We start from the raw sequence: 26,024 nt of genomic DNA on the forward strand, positions 1-26,024 counted from the left end.
GGGATAGTAGGGTAAGGCAATGATGGGTGGAATTTTTGGATTTGGTGGCAAATTCAGAGATTTTATTGTAGCAGTTTTCTAGTTTGGAGGTGATAGAGGAGGACAGGTTGGTTAGGAGAGGGGCTCCGTATAATAAGGAACGAAGTAGATAAGTAGTGGCCAGAGTATGTCTAGTAGAGTTGGAGAGAAAGCGATTGTTCCTGTACAGCATACTTAGCTTTTGGTGGGTTTTCTTAATATTTTGTTGAATATGGATATTAAACTTGAGGTGTTCGTCAATAGTAATGCCAAGTAGTTTAGCGGTGTGTATGGATTATGATTTATGGATTATGTACACAAAATGTATTTATTTTAAGCAGGTAATATATTCCTTTGGTACATTTCATATTCCTACTGCTTTTTTATGTTTTAGACAGGATTGGTGCACTTGCGTTGCACCTAGGATTAATACTTGTATAGTTTAGAATGTTTAACCTACTTCAAGTGTTGCTCGTGAAGCTTTAGGTTTGCATCATACTTTTTGTATTTTTAAAGTCTCATGTGATTATGTGACAGGAGGTTGAAGGGTATATATAAAGGGGATTTCATGTTATGGCGTATCCATTTTCTGAAGAAGTTGGTTTTGTTTAAACTGACGAGAAGCTTGCGTGGAGCTTAAATAAATTCATATATTTTATATTGTTTTTCTTTGTGGCTGGTGATTTGATTCAGAGCGTCGAAGGTCATCTGGAGAGTTTTCTATCATTCCCTTTCTTCATTGGAGTTTGTTTTCCTCACTAACAGCCAGTTTCTAGGAAAGAGAGTAGAGCGGTTATAGTGCTATGGCCTGGGCGGAAGCCATGTTGGGTGGGTGTAAGAAGATTGTTTTGGGTCAGGAAAGGCATAAGTTGGAGGTGGATGCACTTTTCTAGGATTCTGAAGATTGGTGAGAGCAGAGCAATAGGGTGGAAGTTTGAGATGCTGGTGTTTTTGCCTCCTTTATGAAGAGGAAGAATATACGCTGAGGGCCAGAGTTTGGGGACGTATGATTACTTTATAGATCTGTTAATAATGATGCTGATTGGGAGAGCTATACCATCAGCAGCACATTTTAGGAAAGAGGAGGGAATATTGTTTGGAGCATTAGAGCAAGGTTTAAGTTTAGACAGAAGTCTTTTTATAAAGTTAGTGGAGACAGGTTTGAGCTCGAACATAAGGGTCGGGTTATTAGGTGAGTTAGAAGGGGAAGAGTGAGGGGCTGTGGGTTATTGTTGGGAAAAGTCTTGGTCAGATCAGAAATTGTTTCAATGAAAAATGAGTTAAATTCAAAGCCTAGTGCAAGGTCAGATTTACTTGGGTCAGGACAGGGATTATTCTTGGAGCCAGGACTGAGGAGTGAGTTTATTGATTTCCAGAATTGCTTGGGGTTTTTATTGTTATTGGACTGGAGCTTGATATAGTAGGATTTTTTTATCCTCGGTGATTAGCTGTTTTACAAGGTTATGGAGCAGTTTGTATTGGAGCAAGGTATTGGGCAGTTTATTGTTTTGGTAAAGCTTCCATAGTCTGTCCCTTTGGCGCATAATTTGTTTTGTCTCTCTGGATAGCCAAGGAACTGTATTAGTTTTTATCCTTTTGTTTCTTGGAGGGGCTAGGGAGTTTAGAGTGTCTAAGAAGACAGAGTTGAAGTAGTCTATAGCATTGTCAAGAGGAAGGGTGTTTAGAATTTGCCAGTTCATTTGTTTGAAAATATTTGAGAAAGTTGTGGGGTTGAAGCTACTGAGGTTACGAGTGAGCACGTATTGATGCTGGTGTGGGGAAGAGCTAGTTGAGTGATGAATGAAAGCTGGGAGGTGGTTGCTAATTGTGTCAGGAATTGTGCCAGAGTTGGTTATTTTATTTGGATCAGAGATTAAAATCCAGTCTATGGTGGATCCAGGGGGATTTATTTTGTTAGGTCGGGTGATGGAGAGGATCATTTGAGTAAAGTTATAGAGGTTAATGGATAGGGAGGGAGAGGGGTTATTGACTTTATTCCAGTCAATATTTACATCTCCTAAAATGTAAGTTTCGTAGTTAATTTCAGTAGAAGCCCATAGGAGAATATCTTCGAGGGTAGACATATTGTTACCAGGTGAGATATATAGGGCAATGATGCAGATATTATTATATTTATGACATGTGCTGGAGACCCTGAATTTTCTTGGTTAGAAATCTCTGAGATCTCTCATGTTGCTGCAGGTGCCTAGTAAAGTACATACCAAAGGAAGCATTGTACTCAATTATTGGCTTGATGAAGTTCGAGTACAGGGATGTTATGACCACTTTCACTCTTCAGGCAATGCCTGTGCTAATGAAGTGTGCAACGCAGAATGCCTTCCTTACCACAGTAGACACATAGTGGTCAAAGTTTAGGCTTCAGTCAACTTGCATTCCCAAGTCTCCCACTACTGAGGTACTACTTAGGGTATTACTATTTATATGACAGTCTGCAGGGATATCATTTTTACCAAAGGGGATGATAATGTATTTTTTTGCATTGAGTCCATGGCTTTGGCACCAATCATTGGTTTGTGTAAGTCCCTCTTGAAGTATATTCACATCATTTGGGGATTCAGTGATTGCACCTAATTTGCAGTTGTCAGCAAACATAGTCAGCCACAGCCCCTCTGTTTTGGCCTAAACTTTTGAGAAATATATTCCAAACAATAGGGGACCCAGAACTGAACCCTGTGGAACCTCACTAGTGATATGTCTGCTGGTTGAGGTAAAGTCCCCAACTTTGATTGAGTGTGACTTGTCTGTGAGACAGTTAGCAACCCACCTGATGACAAGGCTTGATATGCAACTGGGAGAGTTTATCAATGATACCCAAATGTGGGAATGTGTTGAAGGTCTAGGCTAAGTTAAGGTAAGCTGTATGCATGGATTTGCACAAAGCTAATTATTTATGCCATCTCTTAGGAGGGTATAATTAGCTTTGTTGAATTTATTAGTCTGATTTCACCTAGGAGAGGTTCCGGTGTTATAGCTACTTCAAATGGGACTGATTTGTGATCAGATTTAACCGGTGAAGGTCCTGTACTTGCAGTGGTGTTGGTGAGGACCAGGTCGAGAATATTCAAGCCCCTTGTGGGGTTACATACTATTTGTTCCAGGGCATTAGTGTTAACAATGTCCAGGAACCTTTGTACGAGCATGTTGGTACTCATATAAGTTTCCCAGTCAATGGAGAGATAGTTAAAATAACCCATGACTAGAGTGTTTGGTTGTAATTTGATTGACTCAAGTAGGTCTAAATAAGTAGTGTGGGTATCTTGGGTCATTGAAGGGGCCTACAGCTAACGATAACTTGAAGGGAGGTCTTACATACAGTTAGTTGAACTTGGAATAACTCCATGCAGTTTTCCAGTCTAACCAGTCTAAAGGTGTATTTATCTTTGATGAAGACAGATAGTCCTCCTCCTTTGGTTCTCACATGTTCACTTTGCAGTCTGAATGTCTGGAAGGCATTGCAGCCTTGCAAGGCTGGGGTACTCTCTGTGGCCCTCAACCAAGTTTCTGTGACTGCACAGATGTCAACATCCTCCAGGAGGAGGAGTGCTTCTAGAGAGTACAATTTCTGATTTAAACTCCTAACGTTTAGCAGCATAACTTTGAGGATAAAGTCCTATCTAGGCTATAACCTGCTACTTCATATCATCTCCCTACAGAAATTACAACACATCAAGAGGTAAAACAGTTTAAAATCTGTCTAAAAGGATATATGCATAAGGAAGTTGAATATGCTTGCTTTTGAGACAATGGTTAAAGAAAGGTCTCATGCATGTCTATAACAGTCAAACACTAATGATTTATAAACATTTATAAGCACAGCTAAGTGTATATTCTATATATTCTATATATTAAAATATGGATGGTGCAGTGGTGCAGCTGGTAAAGTTGTCGCCTCAGAGCAAGAGGTTCTCTGGTTTGATTCTCAGCTGGGTGCCTTCTGTGCGGAGTCTGCATGTTCGCCCTGCATTTTCGCCCTGCATTCGTGTGGGTTTCCTTCGGTGCTCAAGTTTCCTCCCACGTTACAAAGACATTCGTCTGGAGCATTTCTCTCCGGGCTTCCATTGAAAATTGGCTCGTTCCAAGTTAGACTTTCCCAGTAAACAAATGTTAAAAAAAAAAAAAAAAATGATATATGTTTTATGCACTCCTATATTAACATTTCGCTACTACTGATGTGTTCTCTTATGTATCTGAAATTCATAAAGTGCTGTAAGATTTTTCTTTGCATGTGACGTGTATTGCTCAAATGAGCCTGGGTTGTGACAGAAAAGTGTCATTTTACAGGCTGACTTACCCACTTAACTAGCTAACAAATAAATAAATACATACATACACACATTCTGACAGAAAGACGATTAATGTGATAAGCTGTTTGGGCAAATCAATAGGGTTCTCTAGTCCAAGATGCAATAATGATGTGTAATGCAAAAGCACAAATACAAGGAAATCATGCTCTCAGACATACATTTCAGTAACTGGTTATAAGCAAAGGAAATAACTATATTGACAAAGACTGCCCATAACACAGATGTCCACCCACAGAAAAATGTTATTCATACATATTTCCGCCATATAATGCTATAATTAGTAAACTAGGACAGAAACCTCAACTGAAATATTTTAAGATAACCTAGAGGGAAGAGAAGTGAACCCACAAGCAATGCAAGAGCACAACCTTACCACCCTGACCCACAAGTTCACATATACAAATGGATGCATGTACAAACATACTGATAACATTAACAGCTGTGTACTACCTTTGACCTATGGCAGTTATCACAGAACTGGCTGTGGTATATAACATTGATACTGTTTGCGAATAAATCCCTACTACTATTAATATTAAAATCTATACAGTCTGAAGCAAATATGCTGACCCAGCACTTTCCTATGCAATCCAATGTTCGCCTGAGCAGCTGCCTATTCGCATCTATTTCTTCAGGGGGGGGCTAAAGAGACAAAAAGAGCACTGTGTAATATTGAAATAGGCAGTGCCTGCTGTTTTACTTCATCCTCCCATTGGCCTAGAAGGTCAGGGTTGCAGCTCTTCTTATCACAGTAATGGGGATGGCAATGTTCCCCTGTGCATGAGATGCCAGTGGCACGGATGGCAGCCTAGATAAACTATTCTAGTCTTCTGTCTTGTACTGACGCCCTTATAGCCTTCCTACAGGAGACTCTGACTGTACTTCTTATGGAAGAAGTAAATAAATATTTTGGACTCCTTCTCACACCACCTGTGGATTCAGAAGGGAGCACTACCCTCTCCTTCTCTAGCCATGATAGTTCATCTTGAAGAATCTCAGTGAAAGGCATCAGAAAATTGGTGTCCAAATCATCTCTCACAAGATTAAAGTAATTGCTGGACTGCAGAACTGTTAAGCAATGGGAAACATGCACAATTCAAAACATTTGTACAGTAGATATGATACAACCATCAGTAAACACATTTGACTGATGTATACACTGCACATATCTAAGCATCAAAACTATATTTAATATTGAGAAAAAGAGTCATATCACATTGGACAGCTGCAGTGGTATCCGATTGTTTTGTGGGGGACATGCTCAGTATACCTATGTGCCTCATATTTATTAAAGAGTGTGGATACAGATATATAATTATCAGGCACATAAACAGCATGCTGCATGGTAAGGAAGATAAAAGGTAGTGTTAGGATTTGTCAGGACCATGCAGGAAAAAGGTGGCAATTCCACTGTTTTCCATATCAATAGATCAGTGCCTAAAAAGCAGGACAAGCAGATGCAAACTGCTGGGACCTCCATATATAAGCCCAAGATCTCAGTTAAATAAAGTGAGGTGCTAGTCCAGGCACTTCATCTCCCATCTCCATCGACAATGGCTCTTTGGCCTACAGGCAGCTAACCCACCTTACTAGGACAGTGCCTGGGATGATATAGTGAAAAACGTTAATGTGATCTGTGACCACAGCTGCGGTTATGGAATGGTATGCCACAAGGCCAGTGACATTATATGTGACACTGAACAAGAAGCACAACTCCTGGCAAGGGAAGTAATTGCAATGGGTAAGGGGAGGGGGCATCATGTGCATCACCTCTCATGGAGTCAGAAAAAGTCCAGGTCTTTCTTACAGGGTGTGTACCTCTACACAGTCTTACAGTGTAGAGCTGAAAAGGCGCCAGAGACTATGCACTACAGATGCTCCTATTATGTAGGTTTATTTCTGTGCATCAATACTTGTAAGTCCTCTGCACTCCATAGACAATATCAAAGCTATTAAAGCTGTCTGATTTCTGTTTACAGGTACATCAGGAGATCAACATCCACAGCTATCTGCACAAGATATGCACATTAAGTAATACTTTTTATCATGTTTATACTTGTAAACTTCAGTTACATGTATACGTCTGGTGTTGGGTCCTACTTATGCAGCATATTGTGCTTTGGTATAGTCACAGGTGATTCTTTATCCAGTGCCAGCACTGTGGACCTGCTCCCACTTGATTTTGGGGGATCTGTAGCCCCTGTTACTGATGGAGGGGATAAGCCGGTACAGTCAAGGAGGATAGACACAGGGTATGTGACCACTGCATCCCCTACACAAACCATGGACAAAGCCTCTATGTCTGCAGATACCCAGGCTACCCACTCCTCACAGGCAAAACAGGTTAATTAGGACACTATCACTCAGGGAAGTGTCTCCTCAGTGGACACATGCCAGGATCTGCCCCTAGCACTCATGGGTAGACAGGTCCACATGGGGGCTGGGTAATGGTGCTCACAAGAGACATGGTTACCACCCTCCCCCTGAGGTTGCTGTGTCAGTTGCTGCAACCCAGTGAATGTGCTGGGTCATTATCGAGGCAGAGGCTAGTGTCAGCACAGTCCTGGTGGAGATAGTGAGAACAATGCAGGGTGTGTGTGATGACCTATGGGAGGGCATGTTCCATTTGTGTGATTGCTTGGATAGACTGAATCACAAACTGTGATGTGCAGTGTCTTCTCCGGCCAGCCTGCCAGGAACAAGGGTCCATCCATTGAGCTGGTCAACTGCTATATCCGCAGATGCTTGTAGCAGATATTACTCAAGGCCATGCAGTATACCGGCATCTAACAGCTACATCCAGTGCAGCTCCTGGTAGAGCTAGTTCATGTGGGTGGGGCCATGCATGGGACACTGTGTCCTCTCACATGCATGGCCTGGTCCTGTCCAATATACCACATAGTGCTGCAACTACTACTGAGGCTGGGCCTCTGCACAGACCCATGTTCACATCACCACAGTACCAGTACATCAAATACTTGCAGTTACACTGGCGCATCTCAACAAGTATTATGTTAAAGGCCCCCTCCAAAACTGACATTTTACATATAAACACATTTACTTTTATAGCCCCCCCACCCAACTCACCACACTTACCTATGAAAGACATCCACTCCCATGATCCCTTCTTCACCTGTACAAATAATGACAACTTCACCTTGCCATTCGTACATTGTTATTTGGGTTGTCTATGCCTGATACATGGGTAAACACACCCTGGTGTTGATTTTGCATGTATCACTTTTACTGTTGTATATCTATCTGATATGTGCAAGCTGCTGCCTCTTTCCTAGTGCCATAACATACTCTGTCTGCCTCCATTTGGTATGATCATCCCCTGCTGATGCCTCTTCTACTGACTTCTAATCTAACTCAGCCACCCCTTCCTGGTGTGTTGGAAAGTGCTGTCCCTGCAAGTACACATAACAGGGTCTTACTGCAGGTCATTCCAGATGAATCCAGACAGTGAAAGCATGCCTTTATCAGCCCAAATATATGTTCAATATTGTTTCTTGTTTGCAGTTGGGCATAGTGCCCATGATATTGTTTAATTCTGTGGACTTCGTATGGGTGCCATGAGCAAAGGTTCCATGGCATATCACCAACAGGATGTCCCTATGGGAAATCACCTTTCACAAACCTTTTGGTACAGGTCACAGATGTGACACATGTAGGTGCCATGATAACTGCCTGGGTAGCCTGCATTCACATTGTATATAAGACCACCTAGTACACATCCCTTAGTCTCCACTGGGAAAGGGACTCCATGGTCTCCACTGGGATAGAGACTCCATGACTCCACTAGAGTCCAGATGAGGCTGAAGCATGTCCATAATGTCTTCAATGGTGTCTCTGTCTATGCGGTACTGGTGCATAATGTCAGTGTTGTGGAGTTCATGAAAGGTTTTGCGAGGTCAGATGATTCTGTGCCTCCAGTTGGTGATGTTGCACACCATCATGCATGGAAGCAGTAATAACAGCCTCTTGCAGATACTCATTTGCTAACGCGCTGGCAACCCATAACATTACTTAGTGACCTTCTCAATCGAAAGAAAGCATTCAGCTTGGCTGAAATGAAAAGCGAGAGCTGCTCTGTTGTGTGGAAGATATACATGTCTACATCACTCCATCATCTGGTTTTGTTTCATTAGCATACATAAAGAGATTCATTTTAATAATGTTGCTCATACCCATGTCTTTATATGGCCATTAGTATATACCACAACCAACCATGCTGCTTGGCCAGGCTGAGATGTGGATGCTGTTTTTCTGAATAGCACATAACCTGTGAATGGCTGTTCAACATTCAAATTCACTTACCATAATGCAACAAAATGTTCTTAATCTGACTCATAGTTGCAAAATATCCTTTCAAACACATTGTCTTTCTCATATCCTTTTCCTCAGTTAATTATTTTAACCATGTGCTAGTAATTTCAATTGTTCTATACACGTATCACTTTTAATAAGTCGATTTCTGCTTCTTATAATAGCTTAGACCTTGTTTCAGCATTTAGTATATTGTACACTGCTCTATCTCTTGTCAATGATTCAAACACCTCATTGAATTCAGTCTTTGGCTCTGTTCTTCAGCTTAGTAACATAACATATACAGGCATTGTGGGATCTTGTGGCCATGCATAGAAAAACATAGAATAACTGTTAAGTTCCTTCTAGACGCAGCAGTTCCTGCACTTCTCTCACATTGTTGTTATTTAATCTTTCTTCTCTTCAGACAAGACAAAATAATTACATTTCTTCAGGACTTTTTTTCTACTGACACTGTACCTTTTTAGAATTCTTAAATAATCCGTCAACAGAGTGGAATACACTGAAGCTATCAATTTTTTACTTCTAGTTCCATGCAGCAAAATAATTCCTGGTCATTGCAATTTTCTACTGAAAAATACACTTCTTTACTTCCAAGCATATAAACTCTGTTTCTTAATTTCCACAGATTTCTTTCTGCGGTTATCAAGTATGTTTTAAATCTTAACACTGTCTGGTATCTGGATGGTGAGTATGTAACACAGAGTCAGAGGGGATATGGCTCATCTTCATGAGAGCTTTGAAAGTAAACCACCTGCAAGACACTTCCACTAACTAGCTTCTTAGTGCTTAAAGCTATATATATATATATATATATATATATATATATATATATATATATATATATATATATGTGTGTGGGGTACACAGCACAAAACTGAAATACACACTTCCTGAACACAATCCTACCAAAAAAAAAAAAAATTGAAAAAAAAATCATCAAAAACACAAAACATAAAAACAAGTGATTTAGCTTTGCTTTACTTAAATATACAAACTCTAAGATTGCACAGTAACAGAGGAAGGGGAAAAATTCCCCTATCTCTGATACTTGAGCAATTGTTTATTTATTATTTTATTTTTATTTTATTTTACATTTGTTGACCGGGCTAGTCTAGCTGGATATATGTCCATTTTCAGTAGAGGCCCGGGGAGAAAAGCTCCACACACATAAAAAGCACAATATACTAAAGAAGTCATATATGTACACAAAATTCAAAAACAATAGAAAGTGTCCAAAAAGGACTAGTTACATAGTAAATTCAGGAAGACAAAGAAAAAGACATAGTCAGTTGAAGGACGCCATTATTATAGTTCAAGGCTATTTTTAATGGTATCATGAAGAGAATAAATAACAATGGAGTACAAGAGAAGAGGAAAGTCAGGAGTGGTAGAGAATTTTAGGAAGTAGAAATGAAGCAGTAGACAGTAAGGAGAGAAAGGAGAAGGAGAGGTGACAAGGAGAGGAGGAGAGAGAGCTGGGAGAAGAAGGTAGAGCAAGGGTAGCCATGCATAGGCTAAAGGTAGCCTAGGAAGTAGCTTCAATGGTCAGAATATAGTAAGAGGAGTGTAAGAAATTGAGGTAATAGTAAAAAGGGGTAGGAAACAATGTCAGTCAGGTAAACTACAGGAACAGAGCCAATGATTTTGAAAGTATAACTTGAGTTTTTGTTTGAAAAGAGGAAGCGATGAGATCAGAGTTATATCACTGGGTAGCAGATTCCATCTTCTACCAATAGTGTTTGTGAATAAAGAGTCGCCGGCATAGTTGTTAGAACTTATTGAACTGGTCAAAAGTTTACAAGAGGAACGAAGGGAGTTAAGATTATTGTAAGGGATTAAAAGTTGTGAGAGTATAGGGGTATTGTCAGGTTGATACAGTATTTTATGGGCAATAGTGAGTTGTGAGACTAAAAGATAATTTTGGAGTTCTAGCCAGCCTAAATGTCTCAAATTAAGACAGTGATGGGTTCGATAGGGGTTCCCAGTGGCAAAGCGGGCAATGCTGTTATAGCAAGTGGCAAGTTTGTTAAGGTTAGCCTTCTTAAGGTTGGTGAAAATAGGTGAGGCATAAAAGAGAGTAGCTATGAGATGGGAGAGGGCAATTTTAGCTCTAGAAGATGGGGTTAGAAATAATTTGATATGGTATAAGGATCCTATTTTTCTGTTGACTATTTTAATGGTATTGTTGATGTGTTGATCAAAAGTGAGTTTATTATCAATGGTTATTCCTAATAGTTTAGTTGTAGTGTCAGGTGAGATGACAGTGGCATTATTTGAAGAGATAGTGAAGTTTAAAGGGGGGGTCCGAGAGGTAGGGGTGAAGAGGAGAAGTTTAGTTTTTTTGGCATTAAGAAGGAGGTAACGTCTAGTAAACCAGGTTTCTACTGTATTGAAGATATTTTGAGTCAGTGAGTGTAGTTCTATAGAAGAAGAAGCGGAACAAATAATGGTGGAGTCGTCTGCGTATTGAATACAGGTAGCTTGAGGGATAACTAAGTGAAGGTCATTAATGAAGAGGGAGAAGAGAAGTGGACCAAGAATAGAGCCCTGAGGGACTCCAATAGAAATTGGCAATAAAGTAGAAATGTGGTTTTCCCAAAGAACAGCTTGTTGCCTGTTGCTCAGATATGAACTAAACCATTTAATAGCAAGGTTATCAAATGAGAGGGATTTTAGGATGCTAATTAAAGAAGGGTGATTGACCATGTCAAAAGCTTTAGAAAGATCGATAAATAGAGCAGAAGTGAGAAGGTTATTGTTGCGATCTTGCAAATGTAGAGGTTTCCGGTTCATTCTTTTCTAAATGCATTTCATTTGATGGGCTTATCCATTACAGAATGCATTTGATAAGAATGACATTCAACCATATCTGTTTTTTTCATGAGTAGTGGGCACACCATCAGATATACACTATGCTGACAGTCAGGAGATCAGAACATCAAATTCACAAATATCAGCAAGTTTTGTGCATACCGAACTGGTCGGAATTTTAAGGAGCTATTAGAGACTGAGGTACCCAACATGAATGAAACAAGAAGGGGAACTAAACCATGTGGAATTATTTTTCTTGTATAGTTAGGACAGAGAGCTTGACACTTGAAAACGGGTTGGGTAGCAGAATTTATTTTAAGAAGTGGGACAAATAAACTTGTCTATTTAGCAAAGTGTGTGAGTTGTTCCTGTTTCTACATTGGAAAATGGAAAGAGCTCTTAAGACTAGAATTTACGAACATCTTTATGACAGAAGAACTAAGAAAGACACTAGCATTCTTTATAAACATTCCTTAAACTGTTCTAACTATATTGGTTTTCACTTCGGTATTCTTGAAGTGATCACAAAGAACCCAAGAGGTGGTAACTGGAAGCTGACCCTTTTAAAAAGAGAACTTATATGGTAGCTGAGGTTAAGGACTACTTCACCACCAGGTCTGAATAAATATGTTTCAGTAAAACCTATCCTTAAGGAAAGGGTAACAATTTTAACCTAGACAGGTTAGATTTGAGGTGCTTTTACAATTACCTATTTTTTATTTTTTACTACTAGATTTTAGGTATGCCATGGTTCAAATAAGTAAGCAATTGTCTTTCATGACTTCAACTTAGTTTTGGTGCATTTGTGGATGTCACTTTTTTTCTTAAAAATTGTTTTAATTAATTATGTAAATTAAGAAACAGGAAACTAGTAGGGGTATTTAAGGATGTGATGTATATGTACTCTTTAACTGAAGAAGTCTCTTTGTTGAGACGAAAGCGCTCATCTTAGTTTACTGTTTGAATAAATTATTTACACTGTCTCCTTTTGGTTAACTTTTTATACTGAGGAACATAGCTTGTCTTACCTCCTCTTTTCCTTTTATCTGATTCCTTATATTCCTTCTAGGAATTTATGTTTTCTTTGAACCTTCATTGTTCTCTGCATAGCATATTTTTGTTATTAGCACAATGTGAAGCTATTCTTCTTCCTTTAAAGTCCTACACTGGACAGTTTTCTTCACCTTTGTCAGTTTTTTCTCCCATCCACACTGCCATCGTGTATGTTTCCCCCCCCATTGAGCACTGAACTCCTTATTTCATTACTAATAGAATTTGCACTACAAGTAGTCTGTTATTGGATGACAAAGGCTAACATTTTCTTTTCATTTTTCTGAGTGTCTCCCTCGACTTTCTAACTGAAATGTTGCTTATGAAATAACTTAAACCTGTCATTTATTAAGCTATTTTCCCAGATGCAGACCATCATGGCAGTAGAGATCTGCATCTCCCCATATGTCTGTGTACAAAAAACTGTGTTGCTGGAAGGAAGTCTTGTTCAGAATGTGTTCCTCTTCCTCTCTGACCATTTTCAAATGAAATCAAACTATTCCGGAGCTCTTTTTGGCTCATTCATTTCATCTCTTATTTCCAATTCTGAAACAAGAAAAACGGCTGTTTTAATATATGTTACGCACTAAATTTAATTTCTACCTAAAGCCATTTTACTTTCTAGCATCCTGCTTTCATGCAGTAACAATTTTTGGCTCCTGTGCTATTACCATGAACTGCCCACAGAAATGAAGATGCCATCTTACAGTCCTAACAGTAGCTTTCTCACAGCTTGTACTGACCACAGACTGAAGCATCTTGTTTTGAACTAATACATTTTGAAAGGTGTAGCAGAGACAGTGATATCACACTTTAGGAGACATGAGACACAAAACGATATCTCTGTATCAGTGAATATTAAAGAATAAAATGACCTGGGTGAATAGATAAATTGTCAACTAGGGCCTGCCAAGAGCAGTGATGGGTGAACTCTCCCCAGCCAAGTGGGTCTCATGATGACGCATGGCAAACCACGGACAGAACATCTTAGGTTTTCTACAGACACAATATGACACAGCTCAACAAGACAGGGACTTTTAAAGGTAGATGTGCTGAGAGACAACACAAGATATAAGTGACTACAGTGTTTTAGGAAGGAGTTGAGTCATTCATTTAATATATGTGTAGTACCAGTCTTCAAGCAAGTATTTACAGACATCCAACCTCAACAGTAAAACATTATCAACTTACTTCCATCATTCCAGTCTATACCATGAAGCCTTACAGCAACAAACTCTGTCTTCTGTGATTCCTCATGTTTCTGTACACCTCCTTTCAACAATCTGTGACTCGCACTGTAGTCAATATTTATAATGTAGACTTTAGAACTGCTCTGACACCTGAAAAACAGTTCATTATTTGTTACTTCATTTAATGGCATTTTTAGCATGTGAGTTCAAAGATAACAAGGAGCAATCAACCCATGTGGTATCTCAGCATATATGTGTGTCCTTTCTGCATATTCTGTAATAAGGCAAACAGCAAGAGGCTATTTTACAGTCTTCTTTCATTAAAAAATACAACAGACTTAACTAAAACGTTATTGTGCTAAATTTGATTAAATATTCATAAACCAATAGTTAGATAGTCTAGCCAAAGAATACGATGAAATAAACTAACACAAGTATATTTAGAATTTGTCAAAACAAATCTGTATTAAAAAAAAAACTGTAGTAGCAGGATCCTTTGAAAAATTGTGCATTTTTTATACCAGCCTGCTTGAGCAGTAGAGTCAGCGCCTGTTTCAATGTCTCTGCTAGGATGAATTGATCTCCCAGTGGAGCTCTTTTTGGGAGAAAATGTTGAACTCCAATATACGGCCATAACTGACCATGGTAAGAACCCAGTGGTACTTTATTATGGTTCCCCAAGTTCTGGCAAAGGGAACTTCCAAATCTATGGGAAAGCCTCAGACTGAAACAAGGACTTTGAATTTGTGGTAAGTCGGATTCTGCTTTTGGAATAATATGATGGCACTGGAAAGAAAGATTTTACAGGTCACTACACAGCTTTCCTCTTATGAAAATAAGGCTATTGCCTTTTTTGCAGTTGGTTAGGTTTACAACGGGAAGAAGTAAATTAGACTTACAGAGATCAGAGATGAGGAGGTCATTTCCATGCAAAGTGTTGACCAAGCTCTGAATTGGCTGAGCAAACAGTTCCCCCAAGAAATGGATATTTGGACCTTGTCCACTAATTTCTCCTGTAATGGGGATAGATTCAGCCATACCATTCTGAGCAATCAAACATAAAAACCTATAGCCCTAACCAAAGCACCCGCACAGTCAAAAATAGAAATTGTAGTGAAATACATGATATTTAACAGTTTAGACAATGCTTCTATAAGGTCCTCCTTGCTTCAGAACTTTTGACAGTCCTTGAATGTTTTCAGAACCATCCTCACCAGATAAGTCTGGAACTAGGAGAGAAGAGATAGGTCCCTGAAATCCTTAAGCCACAAAGTTCCAGTAGAGTAAATTCTCTTGCCATACCTGTCCAAAGCTTTGGACTTCATGTTGTTGTAGAAAGGTATTGTGTTCTTTGGTTTCTTTGTTGGACTGAGGAGATCAGAAGGGAGCCAGCACTTGGAAACTTACCTAACTGATGTATCCACTCAGGTGTGGGCTTCTACAACACAAAATATTAGTGGACCACAGTATCAGCATCAAAGTGGCTACAGACTGGTTATTAAGCACCCTTAACAGGCTCCATAGGGCAAAACCCAGGACTCATCAGGTCTTGTCTCCAGAGACTCTGCAAGGCTTATCTCAGAGAATCTAGTAGGAGTATCACACCAGACTAGAACTTCAGTAGTGATGGCAAAGACCATGATCAGAACTGTGCACATTTCAAAAAAGATTTTCTGAACTGGGACATGAGGAATGTGCACATATATGTGTCCACCATGTCGTGTGATGATATGTACTGGAATAGCTGAGTACGTGATCTTCCAAGTTTTTGCTGAATGGTGACTGGTGCAAAAGAACCCAACCAAGGACCACCACAGAGGGTCTTCTGTGCTAGAGATTTTTTTTTCTCCACTCCTGCAGATTATCTTGCTATAGAACCTCTACCACATTTCAACCCCGATTCTTAAATATTTAGTTGAAATGTAGGCTTGTCTTCTTTTGCTGTCCTGGCTGCACATATGTATATATAAGCAGTACTATGATAAAGCAAATAAAATTGTTTTCAGAGCAGAAATGTCACAGGATGAATAACATTTGTAACTGTCCTTCAGAAAACATACAGAAAGTTATAATAACATGAATTAAAGGATTTTTTTCAGGAAAATTGTAATGGTTGTTTCAAAATGTATAAAATGTGCAAAATATTAAATATATAAATTGTTCTGAGTGTGTAATTCCTTCCAAAGGAAACAAAACTTGTCTTCCTTTACAGATTGGCGCATTGCACCATTAATCTGCCTTTACTGTCACCACCTGGAAATGGAAAACTCACATTATGCATTAGTACCATCTACTTACTCTCCTACCCCGCACTTTCTATGTCTCCCCTATAATCCCCCCTTATCATTATAACTTCCAGTTATGGTTATCTCTCCTCTCCTTCCTCTTTTCCTAATTCAGGAGCACTACTCTGTCCTGTCCTTTCACATTGATCTCTCTCCTTCACCTTCTTTCAATGCCTCCAATTGCTTTGCTATATCTCTTAGCTTACTAACCTTTCTAGAACCAGAACACCTTTCCCTCCAGTTCTCCAATTTTTCTCTTCATCTATCTCTACCCCTCTCTACTTCCAACCTTTCACTATCTTCTTCTTAAACTCTACCCCTAGCATTAAAATGCCCTCCCTTTCCTGCCTTGTCCATTTTATACACCAATACTTTCTGCCCCACAAAAAAAAAAAAACAGGGCTCTCTACCCTTTTTTCCCACAGAATGTTCCCCAAATTTCCAACACTTTGTCCCATACATTGGTTTTGTTATTATGATATAAAATTTTATGATATAACAAAACAGCAAACAGAAGTGATATGATGTAGGTAATAAACTATGCAGGACCAACAAATACACACATGTAGTATAAGTCAGAATACTTCAGGAACAGCTGAGCTTGTAATTGATAGAAATATGGAAAGCTCCCCATGGATTTACTTATATTTAAATTGAAATACAAGTCTACAGTCATGTCCTGCAAGGAAAATTATTATAAAGTATTATAGGTAATTAAGTAACCTTTATACAATTACAACAGTTTATGAAACTGAGATATATTGTTTTCAGTGTCATTTTAAATTTACTATGTAGACGGGAAGCCTATTCCAGATTAGTGGGGCAAGCAGGGGATTTGTCTCCTATTCTGGTGTTGATTTTAGAAATGTGCAGTAGTATTTAACTACAAAAATTAAATGCCTATATAGTTTGCACCAAGTTACTATCCTATTTAGGACTGGAAACAGACTTCTATGCAGTAGTTTCTTTATGAACAATGGTTAGCCATACTCCATTCTGCTTGTGAAAACAATCCAGTTTAGGCTATTTAAAGCAGTGCAGTGGTGTGCAGGTGGGGAAGGATGGTTGTATATCAGGCATTTGTACTGCAGTTTCTTTTATGTTTGCTCAGCTGGGTTATTACTAAGTCCTCTATGACCAGGAAGCCATACATAAGGTTGGGTACAGGAAGGGCTTAAACCACTGTGAGTTCTGATAAACAATATGCCCTTATAAAGGGCACTTAGTTTGAAGTTTGTCTTTTTCTGTCTTCCTCACTGGAGTGATTATGTGGTCTTTGAAGGAAAACGTACTACCCACATTGGTTCTGAAGTATGTCCAGACAGCCTTACTAGATCAGCAGGGCCTGAGTTTGCTATGACAGTGCTGGACAGTGTTAGAGTGACTGCACACAGATCTCTTTAAATGTGCGTACTAAAGAACATTTGTGTTTTCTTCTAATTGAGGACAAGACTGTTATTAATGATTCAGTCTGTTAGGGCACTAAATCCTTTCTGTAGTTCCTTACTTATTATGTTGTGAGTGTTTGCACTGTGAATAGGCATGGAATCATTGATGTCACAAATGTCCCATGTCTTTTACATATTGATACATTTTATTTGTTATCACAGAAGAGGAGTGGTCTTAGAATGGACCCTTGTGGAAACCCTATATGTGATTTGCAACAGCTTTAATTCTTTTAATTTATCAGTCATTCATAATTATATTGATGCATATATCCCATATATTTATTCATATTCTACACTATTTGCTTTAGTGAGGTTCATAGTGGTAGCAAAATGGATATGGCTGACCAGAATTTCCAGCAATCTTCAATTCATCCTCTCCTTAGGGTCAATTCCAGAGAAAGAAAAAGAAAGAGGAACAGGCCAACTTCACTCAGGAAATCTAGGTGCAGAACCAATGATGTGGGAAGAGGTAAGACCAACTAAATTTACCTGGTACTTTTCAGCCTCCTTCACAAACTGTCTCCTTCCTCCAAAATGAGGAGATATTCCATGTCCCAGCCATCAGTTTCCACTGCTAGGTTTAGTCCATATCAATCCATCCTACTCCTGCTTAATAATAGATGACTGAGACTGTGTCTGAACACCAGCCCATATCTTTAGTGAAGTGGGCCCACAGCGCTGCTCCATAAAGCATTTTTAGGCTAAGCCTGACTGGTCAATGTGGGACAGCAAGTCACTAGGCCATCACCTGTGAACATCAACTCTAGACCTGGCTCCAGGTATGCTTTATGGTGTCATTGGTCCAGGTGATGTTCTCTGCTTCTTTAAATGAACTATTTTGAGGGTACTTTGGATCAATCTAGCCCTCCTCTCAGGCCAGTTTCCCAAAGGTGACATTACCAGAAGGGGTACATCTCCAACCTAAGCAGAAATAAGGAACATATGGGTGCTGACACCCCTCCATCAGGAAAAAGTCTTGATTCCTGGAGGATTTTTTATAATAATATAATATAGTATGGTATAATACAATATAATATAATATAACATAACATAATATAATATAATGTAATATAATATAATAATCCTGGGACTCCTCCTGGGTCCATTTCATTTGCTCACTTAACCGAGTACAGTGAGATCATATTCTGAGTCTAGTGTTCACTCTGCTTAATACATAGAGAAGATTTGAGAAGGACAGCCCACTTAGATTCTTCTTTCCTCTCTCCTTGCACTTAAAAAAAAAATTGCACTTTATTCATTTGCTTTTACTGTATTTGTCTTTCCTCCTACTTTATTTTGCTTTTCTTAAAAGTACTCAATTGTATTTATTCTGCTACATTTATTACTGCTTGGTAGTAGCCTGATTAAATTGTAACTGTTATTCTAAGTCTTTTGGTTTAAGCACTTGGGCTTCATAAAGGCTATTTTACATTAAGAAGGATTGTGGTCTGCACTGTTGTGACAGGACAGGTAGCTTACATCCTTCTAAGCTGGGAATTGCTGATTGAAGGCCCAGTGTCTGCTATCCTAAAAGTGTATTAGTTCTGGCTTAAGCACTTGGGCTTCAGGCCACTTATTCTACATTATGAAGGTTTGTGGTCTGCACTCTTGTGGGAGGAGAGGCTGGATTCTGCCCTTCTGAGCTGGGAATTTCTGGTCACAGGCTTATTGTGCTTACTTATTTGAACTGTTTCTTTCTGAAATTGGTGCGGCTTGTTGCTGTAGCATGGACCAGATTCAGGCCTGCTGAATCTAGCTTTGTTTGTATAACTTGAGCACTGATCCAGGCCATCTTTTTTGGAGAAGGTTCCCCTGCACCCTAGTAAGCAGGGGTGTGCAGTTAGAACTTGTCTGATTGAAGACTGCTGGAACAGGGCTCAGTTTTAAGCTTTTTTCTGGTTAATTGGATAACTTGTTTAAATCAGTTTTTTTTGTTTTCTATTGTTATATATATATATATATATATATATATATATATATATATATATATATATATATATATATATTGCACTTTATTCATCTGCTTTTACTGTATTTGTGTTTCTTCCTACTTTATTACTAGGGGCATTGACTGCAACTCTGATCTGCGATATATAACAATAAGTATCTTTTTCTGTGCGTTTAAAGTGTTTTTTGAGTGTATCTGCTTTATTTTCTAAAAAAAAAAAAAACAAAACAAAAAATATATACTTGTTTCCCACCTTTCTAAGCTAGTATAGTCCAGTTTTCAGGTTAGTGCTGAATTCAGGGCTGTATTACAAATCTCTGTGTTTGCCCATACCTTACTTGGATAGAAGGACGTTCTCTGTTCACCTGTGAGAGAGGGGAGCTTTGAGCAGCCTATCTGTCCCTGGAGGAGTGGTTTCAGCCCAGAAATTAGTAATTTATTGGCCATTTTGGGCTAATTTCTATCTATTTCATTTCCCTGCTATAAATACCGTATTTGCCCGGTTTTGCATGTTGGGCAGCGCCAGTTAGCTAGGGTAAAACTATTCCCGGCTCCACAAAGTCTCCTTTTCAATTTTTCCCTTGAAACTAGACAAACTTTCAACTTAAGCACTCAAGCCATTCATTTCTCAGCCCGGCACTTGCTCAAAACTTATAGCAAGCACTTATAAACTCTAGCACTAGACCCTCCTGTACTGTACAGAAGGGCAAGGCTCTCTATTCGACCTTACCAGCCATCCAGTAAAACAGTTCACTGTACCTATCCAGGCATGTCCAAAGGGCAGTTTCAGGTGTACTCTCCAGTCCAACTGGTGAATCTGGACATTTTGAGGCAATGTTACAACTGCCTGATGTACACAGACAACCCCCTCCTCCTACCACCAAACACTAATACATGCGAGAGATGCAATTATACAGCCAAACTGGAGGCTAAGCTCTCTCAACCCAAGACTGGATCAGACAGTCAAGAGGAGAAGGGAAATACTTGCAACACACCACCAGTCTCACACAGACCCATTAAAGCAGCACTGGCAAAAAATACACATAAATACATGAAAACATACTCAGAGGCTCTAAATAAAAATCTGCAAAACCAACAGTGACCTCCAAAGCAAACATCCAAGCAACCTCCACCCCCCAAAACAAACCATGAAACACATACTTCACAAAACCAGTGTGCCGTGCAATCACAGCCCTTAAGGCAAAATAACATGCCCAACATACTAGTAATAGGTGACTCTATAGTCAGGCACACTGACGTCCCACTCACTAGGCTGAATAAGGAGAAGGTTACTGTTAGCTGCCTGTCGGGTGCCAGGATCCGCTACATAAAACAAGCACTCAGGTCACTCCAGAACAAGTACAAATATGACTCTGTCATTGTCCATGTTGGTGTGAATGACCTGAGCTGTACCTCCCTGGACTACATGAAGAGAGACATGGAAGAGCTCCCTGATCACGTAGCCCAGGCCGGTATGACCCTGACCTTGAGTAGCATCCTGCCCTCACCAAGAATGATACCATGGTATAAAGAAAGAAAATTCTCTATTTCAACAATTGGCTAAGTTTCTGGTGTCATTCAAAGGGGATACAGTGTCTGTCCACCTGGGATGACATGCTCGACAAGCCACACTGCTTTGCTAAAGATGGCTTGCACCTGTCACCCTTAGGCTTTTGAATACTGGCCAAGGTTCTTGCCACCCCCATAGTGTCTTTCTTAGGCAAGGCTCAACCCACTGCCGTAAATAGCACAAGTAACAAAAAACTGAGGGTAATGCTACTCAATGCCAGAAGTCTAAACCTCAAAATGCATGCTCTCGAGGCACTCCTCAGTATGGAGAAAATCGATATATGTACAGTAACAGAAACCTGGTTTAAGGCTCCAGAGAGCACTCCAGCGTTACTAGGCTACAACAGAAATATAAAAGGCTGGGGTGTATCCATATTCATCAAGGATACCCACATTTCCAGGTTAATGGCACAGCACGATGCTTCAGAGATCATCCAAGTGCAACTAACAATGGGCAAAACTGCAATTCAAATTGTAGCTTGCTACAGATCACCCACCATGTCCCAGGACCCCCATTCCGCATTTCTGGAAACACTGGGAAACATAAAGATCCTACCAAACACCCTAATATTGGGTGATTTCAATTACCCAAACATTAACTGGGAGAACTACTCAAGTACTAACTCCCTTGCCCAACATTTCCTAGAATTTATAAACTCAAATGCCCTGGTTCAACTGGTCAACACTCCCACCAGAGGTGACATCATATTGAACCTGGTCATCACCAACATGGGTGACCGGTGTTCCACACCGGAGGTCAACCCCTCACTGGTTAGATCTGACCATAAACAGATCACTTTGGATATCCACATTCCGCCCCCACCCCCAGACAAGAAAACCACCGTGAAAAACTTTTCAAAAGCAAACTTCACATTACTCAAGACTGAGGTGGAACGTTTCAAAGCCCCCATGCTGAAGGATTACGCTGTCCAAGCTGCAAAATCCTTTACTAATGCATTCTATGGGCACCTACAAGAATGCATGGATCATGCCATCCCAAGCAAAACCAAGACTCACTTCTCCAAGAAAAGGAAACCAGTCTGGTGGACTCCTGCCATAAACAAGCTATACAACAGAAGGTGGAAACTAGTACAGAAAAGAGTAAAATCCCAAGAAGGGAAGACATCCCTGATCAGTATCAGCAAGAAACTACAATCCCTCATAAAAGTATCCAAGGCAAGCTTTGAAAGCAAAATTGCCAAGGACACCACAGATAACCACAAGGCATTCTTTAGCTATGTCAAGAATCTAAGTGGCAATGCTCAGATCTGCTCGGAGTTAGTGCAGAATGGCACAAAATACACTGAACCGCCTGATATCACCAACATCCTGGCAGACAGGTTCAGTGCAAACTTCACCCTCCTCTCACTCCCAAAAGGGCCCATAACCATACCAGAAGAACATAGAGTCCCTGACATCACAGACACTCAGGTTAAAACAGCCCTCTCCAAAGCCAAAAACACAGCATCAATGGGACTGGACGGTGTCCCAGGCTGCGTCCTACATGAGCTCAAAGATGAACTAACCCCTCACCTAAACACACTGTTCAAACTCCGCCTCTCCACAGACTACATACCCACAGAGTGGTGCAAAGCAATGGTTATTCTGCTCCACAAAGATGGAGCCACAACAGACCCCGGGAACTATTGCCCTATAAGCCTGACTAGCTTGGTCTGCAAGGCTATGGAGCGCATTATCATGGAACTCATTGACAGAGACATTGGGAACCTCCAAACACTGGACCCTACCCAGTATGGCTTTGTTAAGGGCAGATCATGCCTCCGAAACCTGGTGGACTTCTTTGAGAAAGTTACCAAGGCTATAGATGAGGGGAAAGGTGGTACACACAGCCATCCTAGACCTCGCTAAGGCCTTCAACACCATTCCCTATTCTGGTATTATAGACAAGCTCACCAGCCTGAACATAAACCCCTATGTCACAAGATGGGTTGCCAACTGGCTCACGGACAGAACCCACATGGTGACAGTTGTGGGAGCTAGGTCCAACTCTAAACCGGTTACAAGTGACGTTCCCCAGGGCTCAGTCCTAGGACCCCTCCTGTTCGGCATATACTTCTCAGAGGTACAGGCAAGCACAGGAGGACTATGGCTGACCAAGTTTGCAGACAACTGCAAACTGGGGGCTGTAATTACCTCTCCGGCTGTCACAGATATCCTCCAAAAGGGTCTGACAGAGACGGATACCTAGTGTCACAATCATGGCCTCAAGCTAAATGCCAAAAAGTGCATAGTCATCCCCTTTGGAAAAAACAAAGTACCCACAAACTACCGCATAGGTGGTAGTCCCCTAAATATGGAAGATGTAATAAGAGATCTGGGGACCCAAGTAGATAATAATCTCACCTTTGATAATCACATTGCCAAAGTGGTTAGAAAATCCTTCTATGTGGCCCATCTAATCACAAAAGTGTTCACATACAGATCAAAATAGGTCGTTGTCCCCCTCTACTCATCACTCATCAGACCCATCATAGAGTACAATGCCCCATTTGGAATGCACCTTACAAGACACCTGCAACAGCAGGAAAGACCACAGAAGAACCTGACCAAGAGGATCACTGGCCTCAAACAGATGCTCTATGCAGCGCAACTGAAGAAACTACAGCTGTACTCAGTTGCATACCGCCTACTCAGAGGTGATCTCTGCCTGACATACAAGGCCATGTCCAACCCAGAATTGATGGACATGCTCCACCTAAAGAAAACATTATCCCCTCGAGCCACACGCTCTAAGAATCTAAATCTTACCACAGCAATAAATAGGATGTACTGGAGGGATAGATTCCTGTCCCTGAGACTTCCCATGGTTTGGAACAAGATTCCAATCTACATTAGGCAGAGCTCCTCACTAACACTCTTCAAAAGAAACCTTGACGAGTGGATGGGAAGCAGAAAGTTTACCTCGGGGATCACTTCAGTGGCTCTGCTGGACAGAGGTACAGGGAACTAATCTAAGGGGGTGGTGAAAGCCAACACATTCTGGCTAGGCTTATAAATGCCTTCGGGCAGATAGCCTAGTACCTACCTATGAACCTATAATGTTGTGCTATGTTATTTTAATGATGCTCAAAATGAAAACTTTAAGACAAAGATACTGAAACTCAAAAAAATATATAGGCTTAACTTTTATCTAGTAAGGGCAGTCTCACAACTTTGGGAAATGTCATTATTTTTATTTAATTATTATTTTTTGAGCATGTCAATAGTACTAGGCTACTAAGGTTAGGGCATGTATTCAGAACAGACTTCAGGTGGTATGCTAGCCAGGACACTGGGAGAGTTCCCTTAATCGTTTCAGGGGTGTAGCAGAGCATTGTTCAGGGAAAAGCATGTGTGCCAGTATTATTTATTTATTTATTTTTTATTGTTTGCAATTACAAAAGTAGACTACATGACACAGCATAATGAGTTTAAAAGCAGAAGCTGAAATTGAGGTGGAAAAATAAGAAGCTGTTTGTGAAATGAAGGAAATGGGTCTGAAAGCAGATCTCCGATTCACAAGCATTTTGATCTGAAAGCTGTTGACAGAGTTAACAAATGGCAAAACAACAGAAATTCTGGTAGAAACAAATGGTAGTCATTGCAAATGGAGCAGCATCTAGCAGATGAAAATAAGAAACTGCATGAATGTGACAGAATAATAGAAAATGGTTTAACAAAGGACAGTGATATTAGTGGAAAAAGAATGCTTGAGTGACACGAAGAAGTAACAGATGTGGCAGAGTCTATAAGGAAGAGCAGGGGAGGGAAGATACTATAAGTATTACCTGAAGGAAAAGTAAGGCAAGAAAAAGAACCTAAGAAAAAGAAAGAATTAATAAAGAAGTCAAAAAACAGGCACAGGATATCGTGCAATAAACTGGGTATGAATATTTGTAGATTCGGTATAACAAAGGGGAGTGCTGTACAACAAGGAAATGCATACTGGATTCTAGGAAGATGAGCATCCTCTTTAATACTGGTATTTTCCCCTCTTTAATTGCAGACCATATCAGTGCCTCAGGAAACTGGTGTCAAAGATGTAAAAGCCATAATACATATTACACTAGACTGTGGTATGGTATTAACCCGGGGAGTTTAGCAGCTTTAGAGGCTGCATTAGAGAACTTGGAGAAGCAAAAAAATGAGTGAGGCCATGGAACAGATGATTTTCAGTGCTTAAGATGACACAGAATAAAAGAATAAAGATTCAGTTATTTTTAGCAAGGATGTTATGACATCAGACACTACTACTGTACAGAAAGCAAAATACAAAACTGTACAGCTAGTAGGAAATGTTTAAAACACGATATGTGTACTGGCAAAGGCATGGGGAGTGGGACTGAATCTTTTAGGAAAAAATTACAAATTGCAAAATTTACAGAATGTTACTTATGGGGAAGTAAACAGACCGTGAAGATGTTAACAAAGTGAACACATTTAAACATGAATTAGTAATTAAGAATGCGGGGAATGAGATGTGAGGGGGGCATGATGAAAATGAATTTTAAGAGAAATGAATAATCTGAAGGAAAAGAAAAGTAGTGGTCAGATTGCACAATACAAAGTGAACACAAAAAGAAGGAACAAATTATAGGTTGTAAGAAGATATATGAGTCAAAAGAGAAGAAGAGCAGGATGATAGCGGTGAGAGAGAAGAATCTTCGGAAACTATATGGTTTAGAAAAGAAAAAAGTAATGATGGAAATGAGAAGAGAAATGACATCCTTCTTTAAAGGACAACGGGGTTCTATTATTAAATGCTCAACTTCTCTGTCCCTTTTCTCCCTATTTATTGTCCCTGCTATGAATAAACACAGCATTTAAAATATTTTAATTTGACTGTTTCTCTCCACTAGAACAGTACCTTGCTGTACTGTGGTGGTTTCACTTTCAAAAAACGTTTATCCTGCCCTGAAAAAGTCTCCAATTCACTGTTTTCATCAAGGCCACTGAATACAGGTAGTTTTCTGGCCAAATCCCTCCCCAAACTGACATCACTATGACCGTCCTAAAAACCCACCCATATGGTGATGTCACAGCTCCCT

General features: G+C 39.9%; 1 protein-coding gene across 2 annotated transcripts in view; it reads right to left on the reverse strand.

Moving 5' to 3' along the window:
* The window catches only part of SUSD1 (sushi domain containing 1), a 1,084,671-nt gene that overhangs the window by 48,110 nt on the left and 1,010,537 nt on the right, over nucleotides 1–26,024 (reverse strand). For both annotated transcript variants that reach the window (XM_044061072.1, XM_044061071.1), the window contains one exon: nucleotides 13,728–13,876. In XM_044061072.1, the coding sequence (XP_043917007.1) occupies nucleotides 13,728–13,876 (149 nt within the window). The remainder of the gene's footprint in view (nucleotides 1–13,727; nucleotides 13,877–26,024) is intronic.

The sequence above is a fragment of the Protopterus annectens genome, chromosome 2.part0, assembly GCF_019279795.1.
Source record: "Protopterus annectens isolate FY-2018-M chromosome 2.part0, PAN1.0, whole genome shotgun sequence".
NCBI classification, from domain to species: domain Eukaryota; kingdom Metazoa; phylum Chordata; order Ceratodontiformes; family Protopteridae; genus Protopterus; species Protopterus annectens.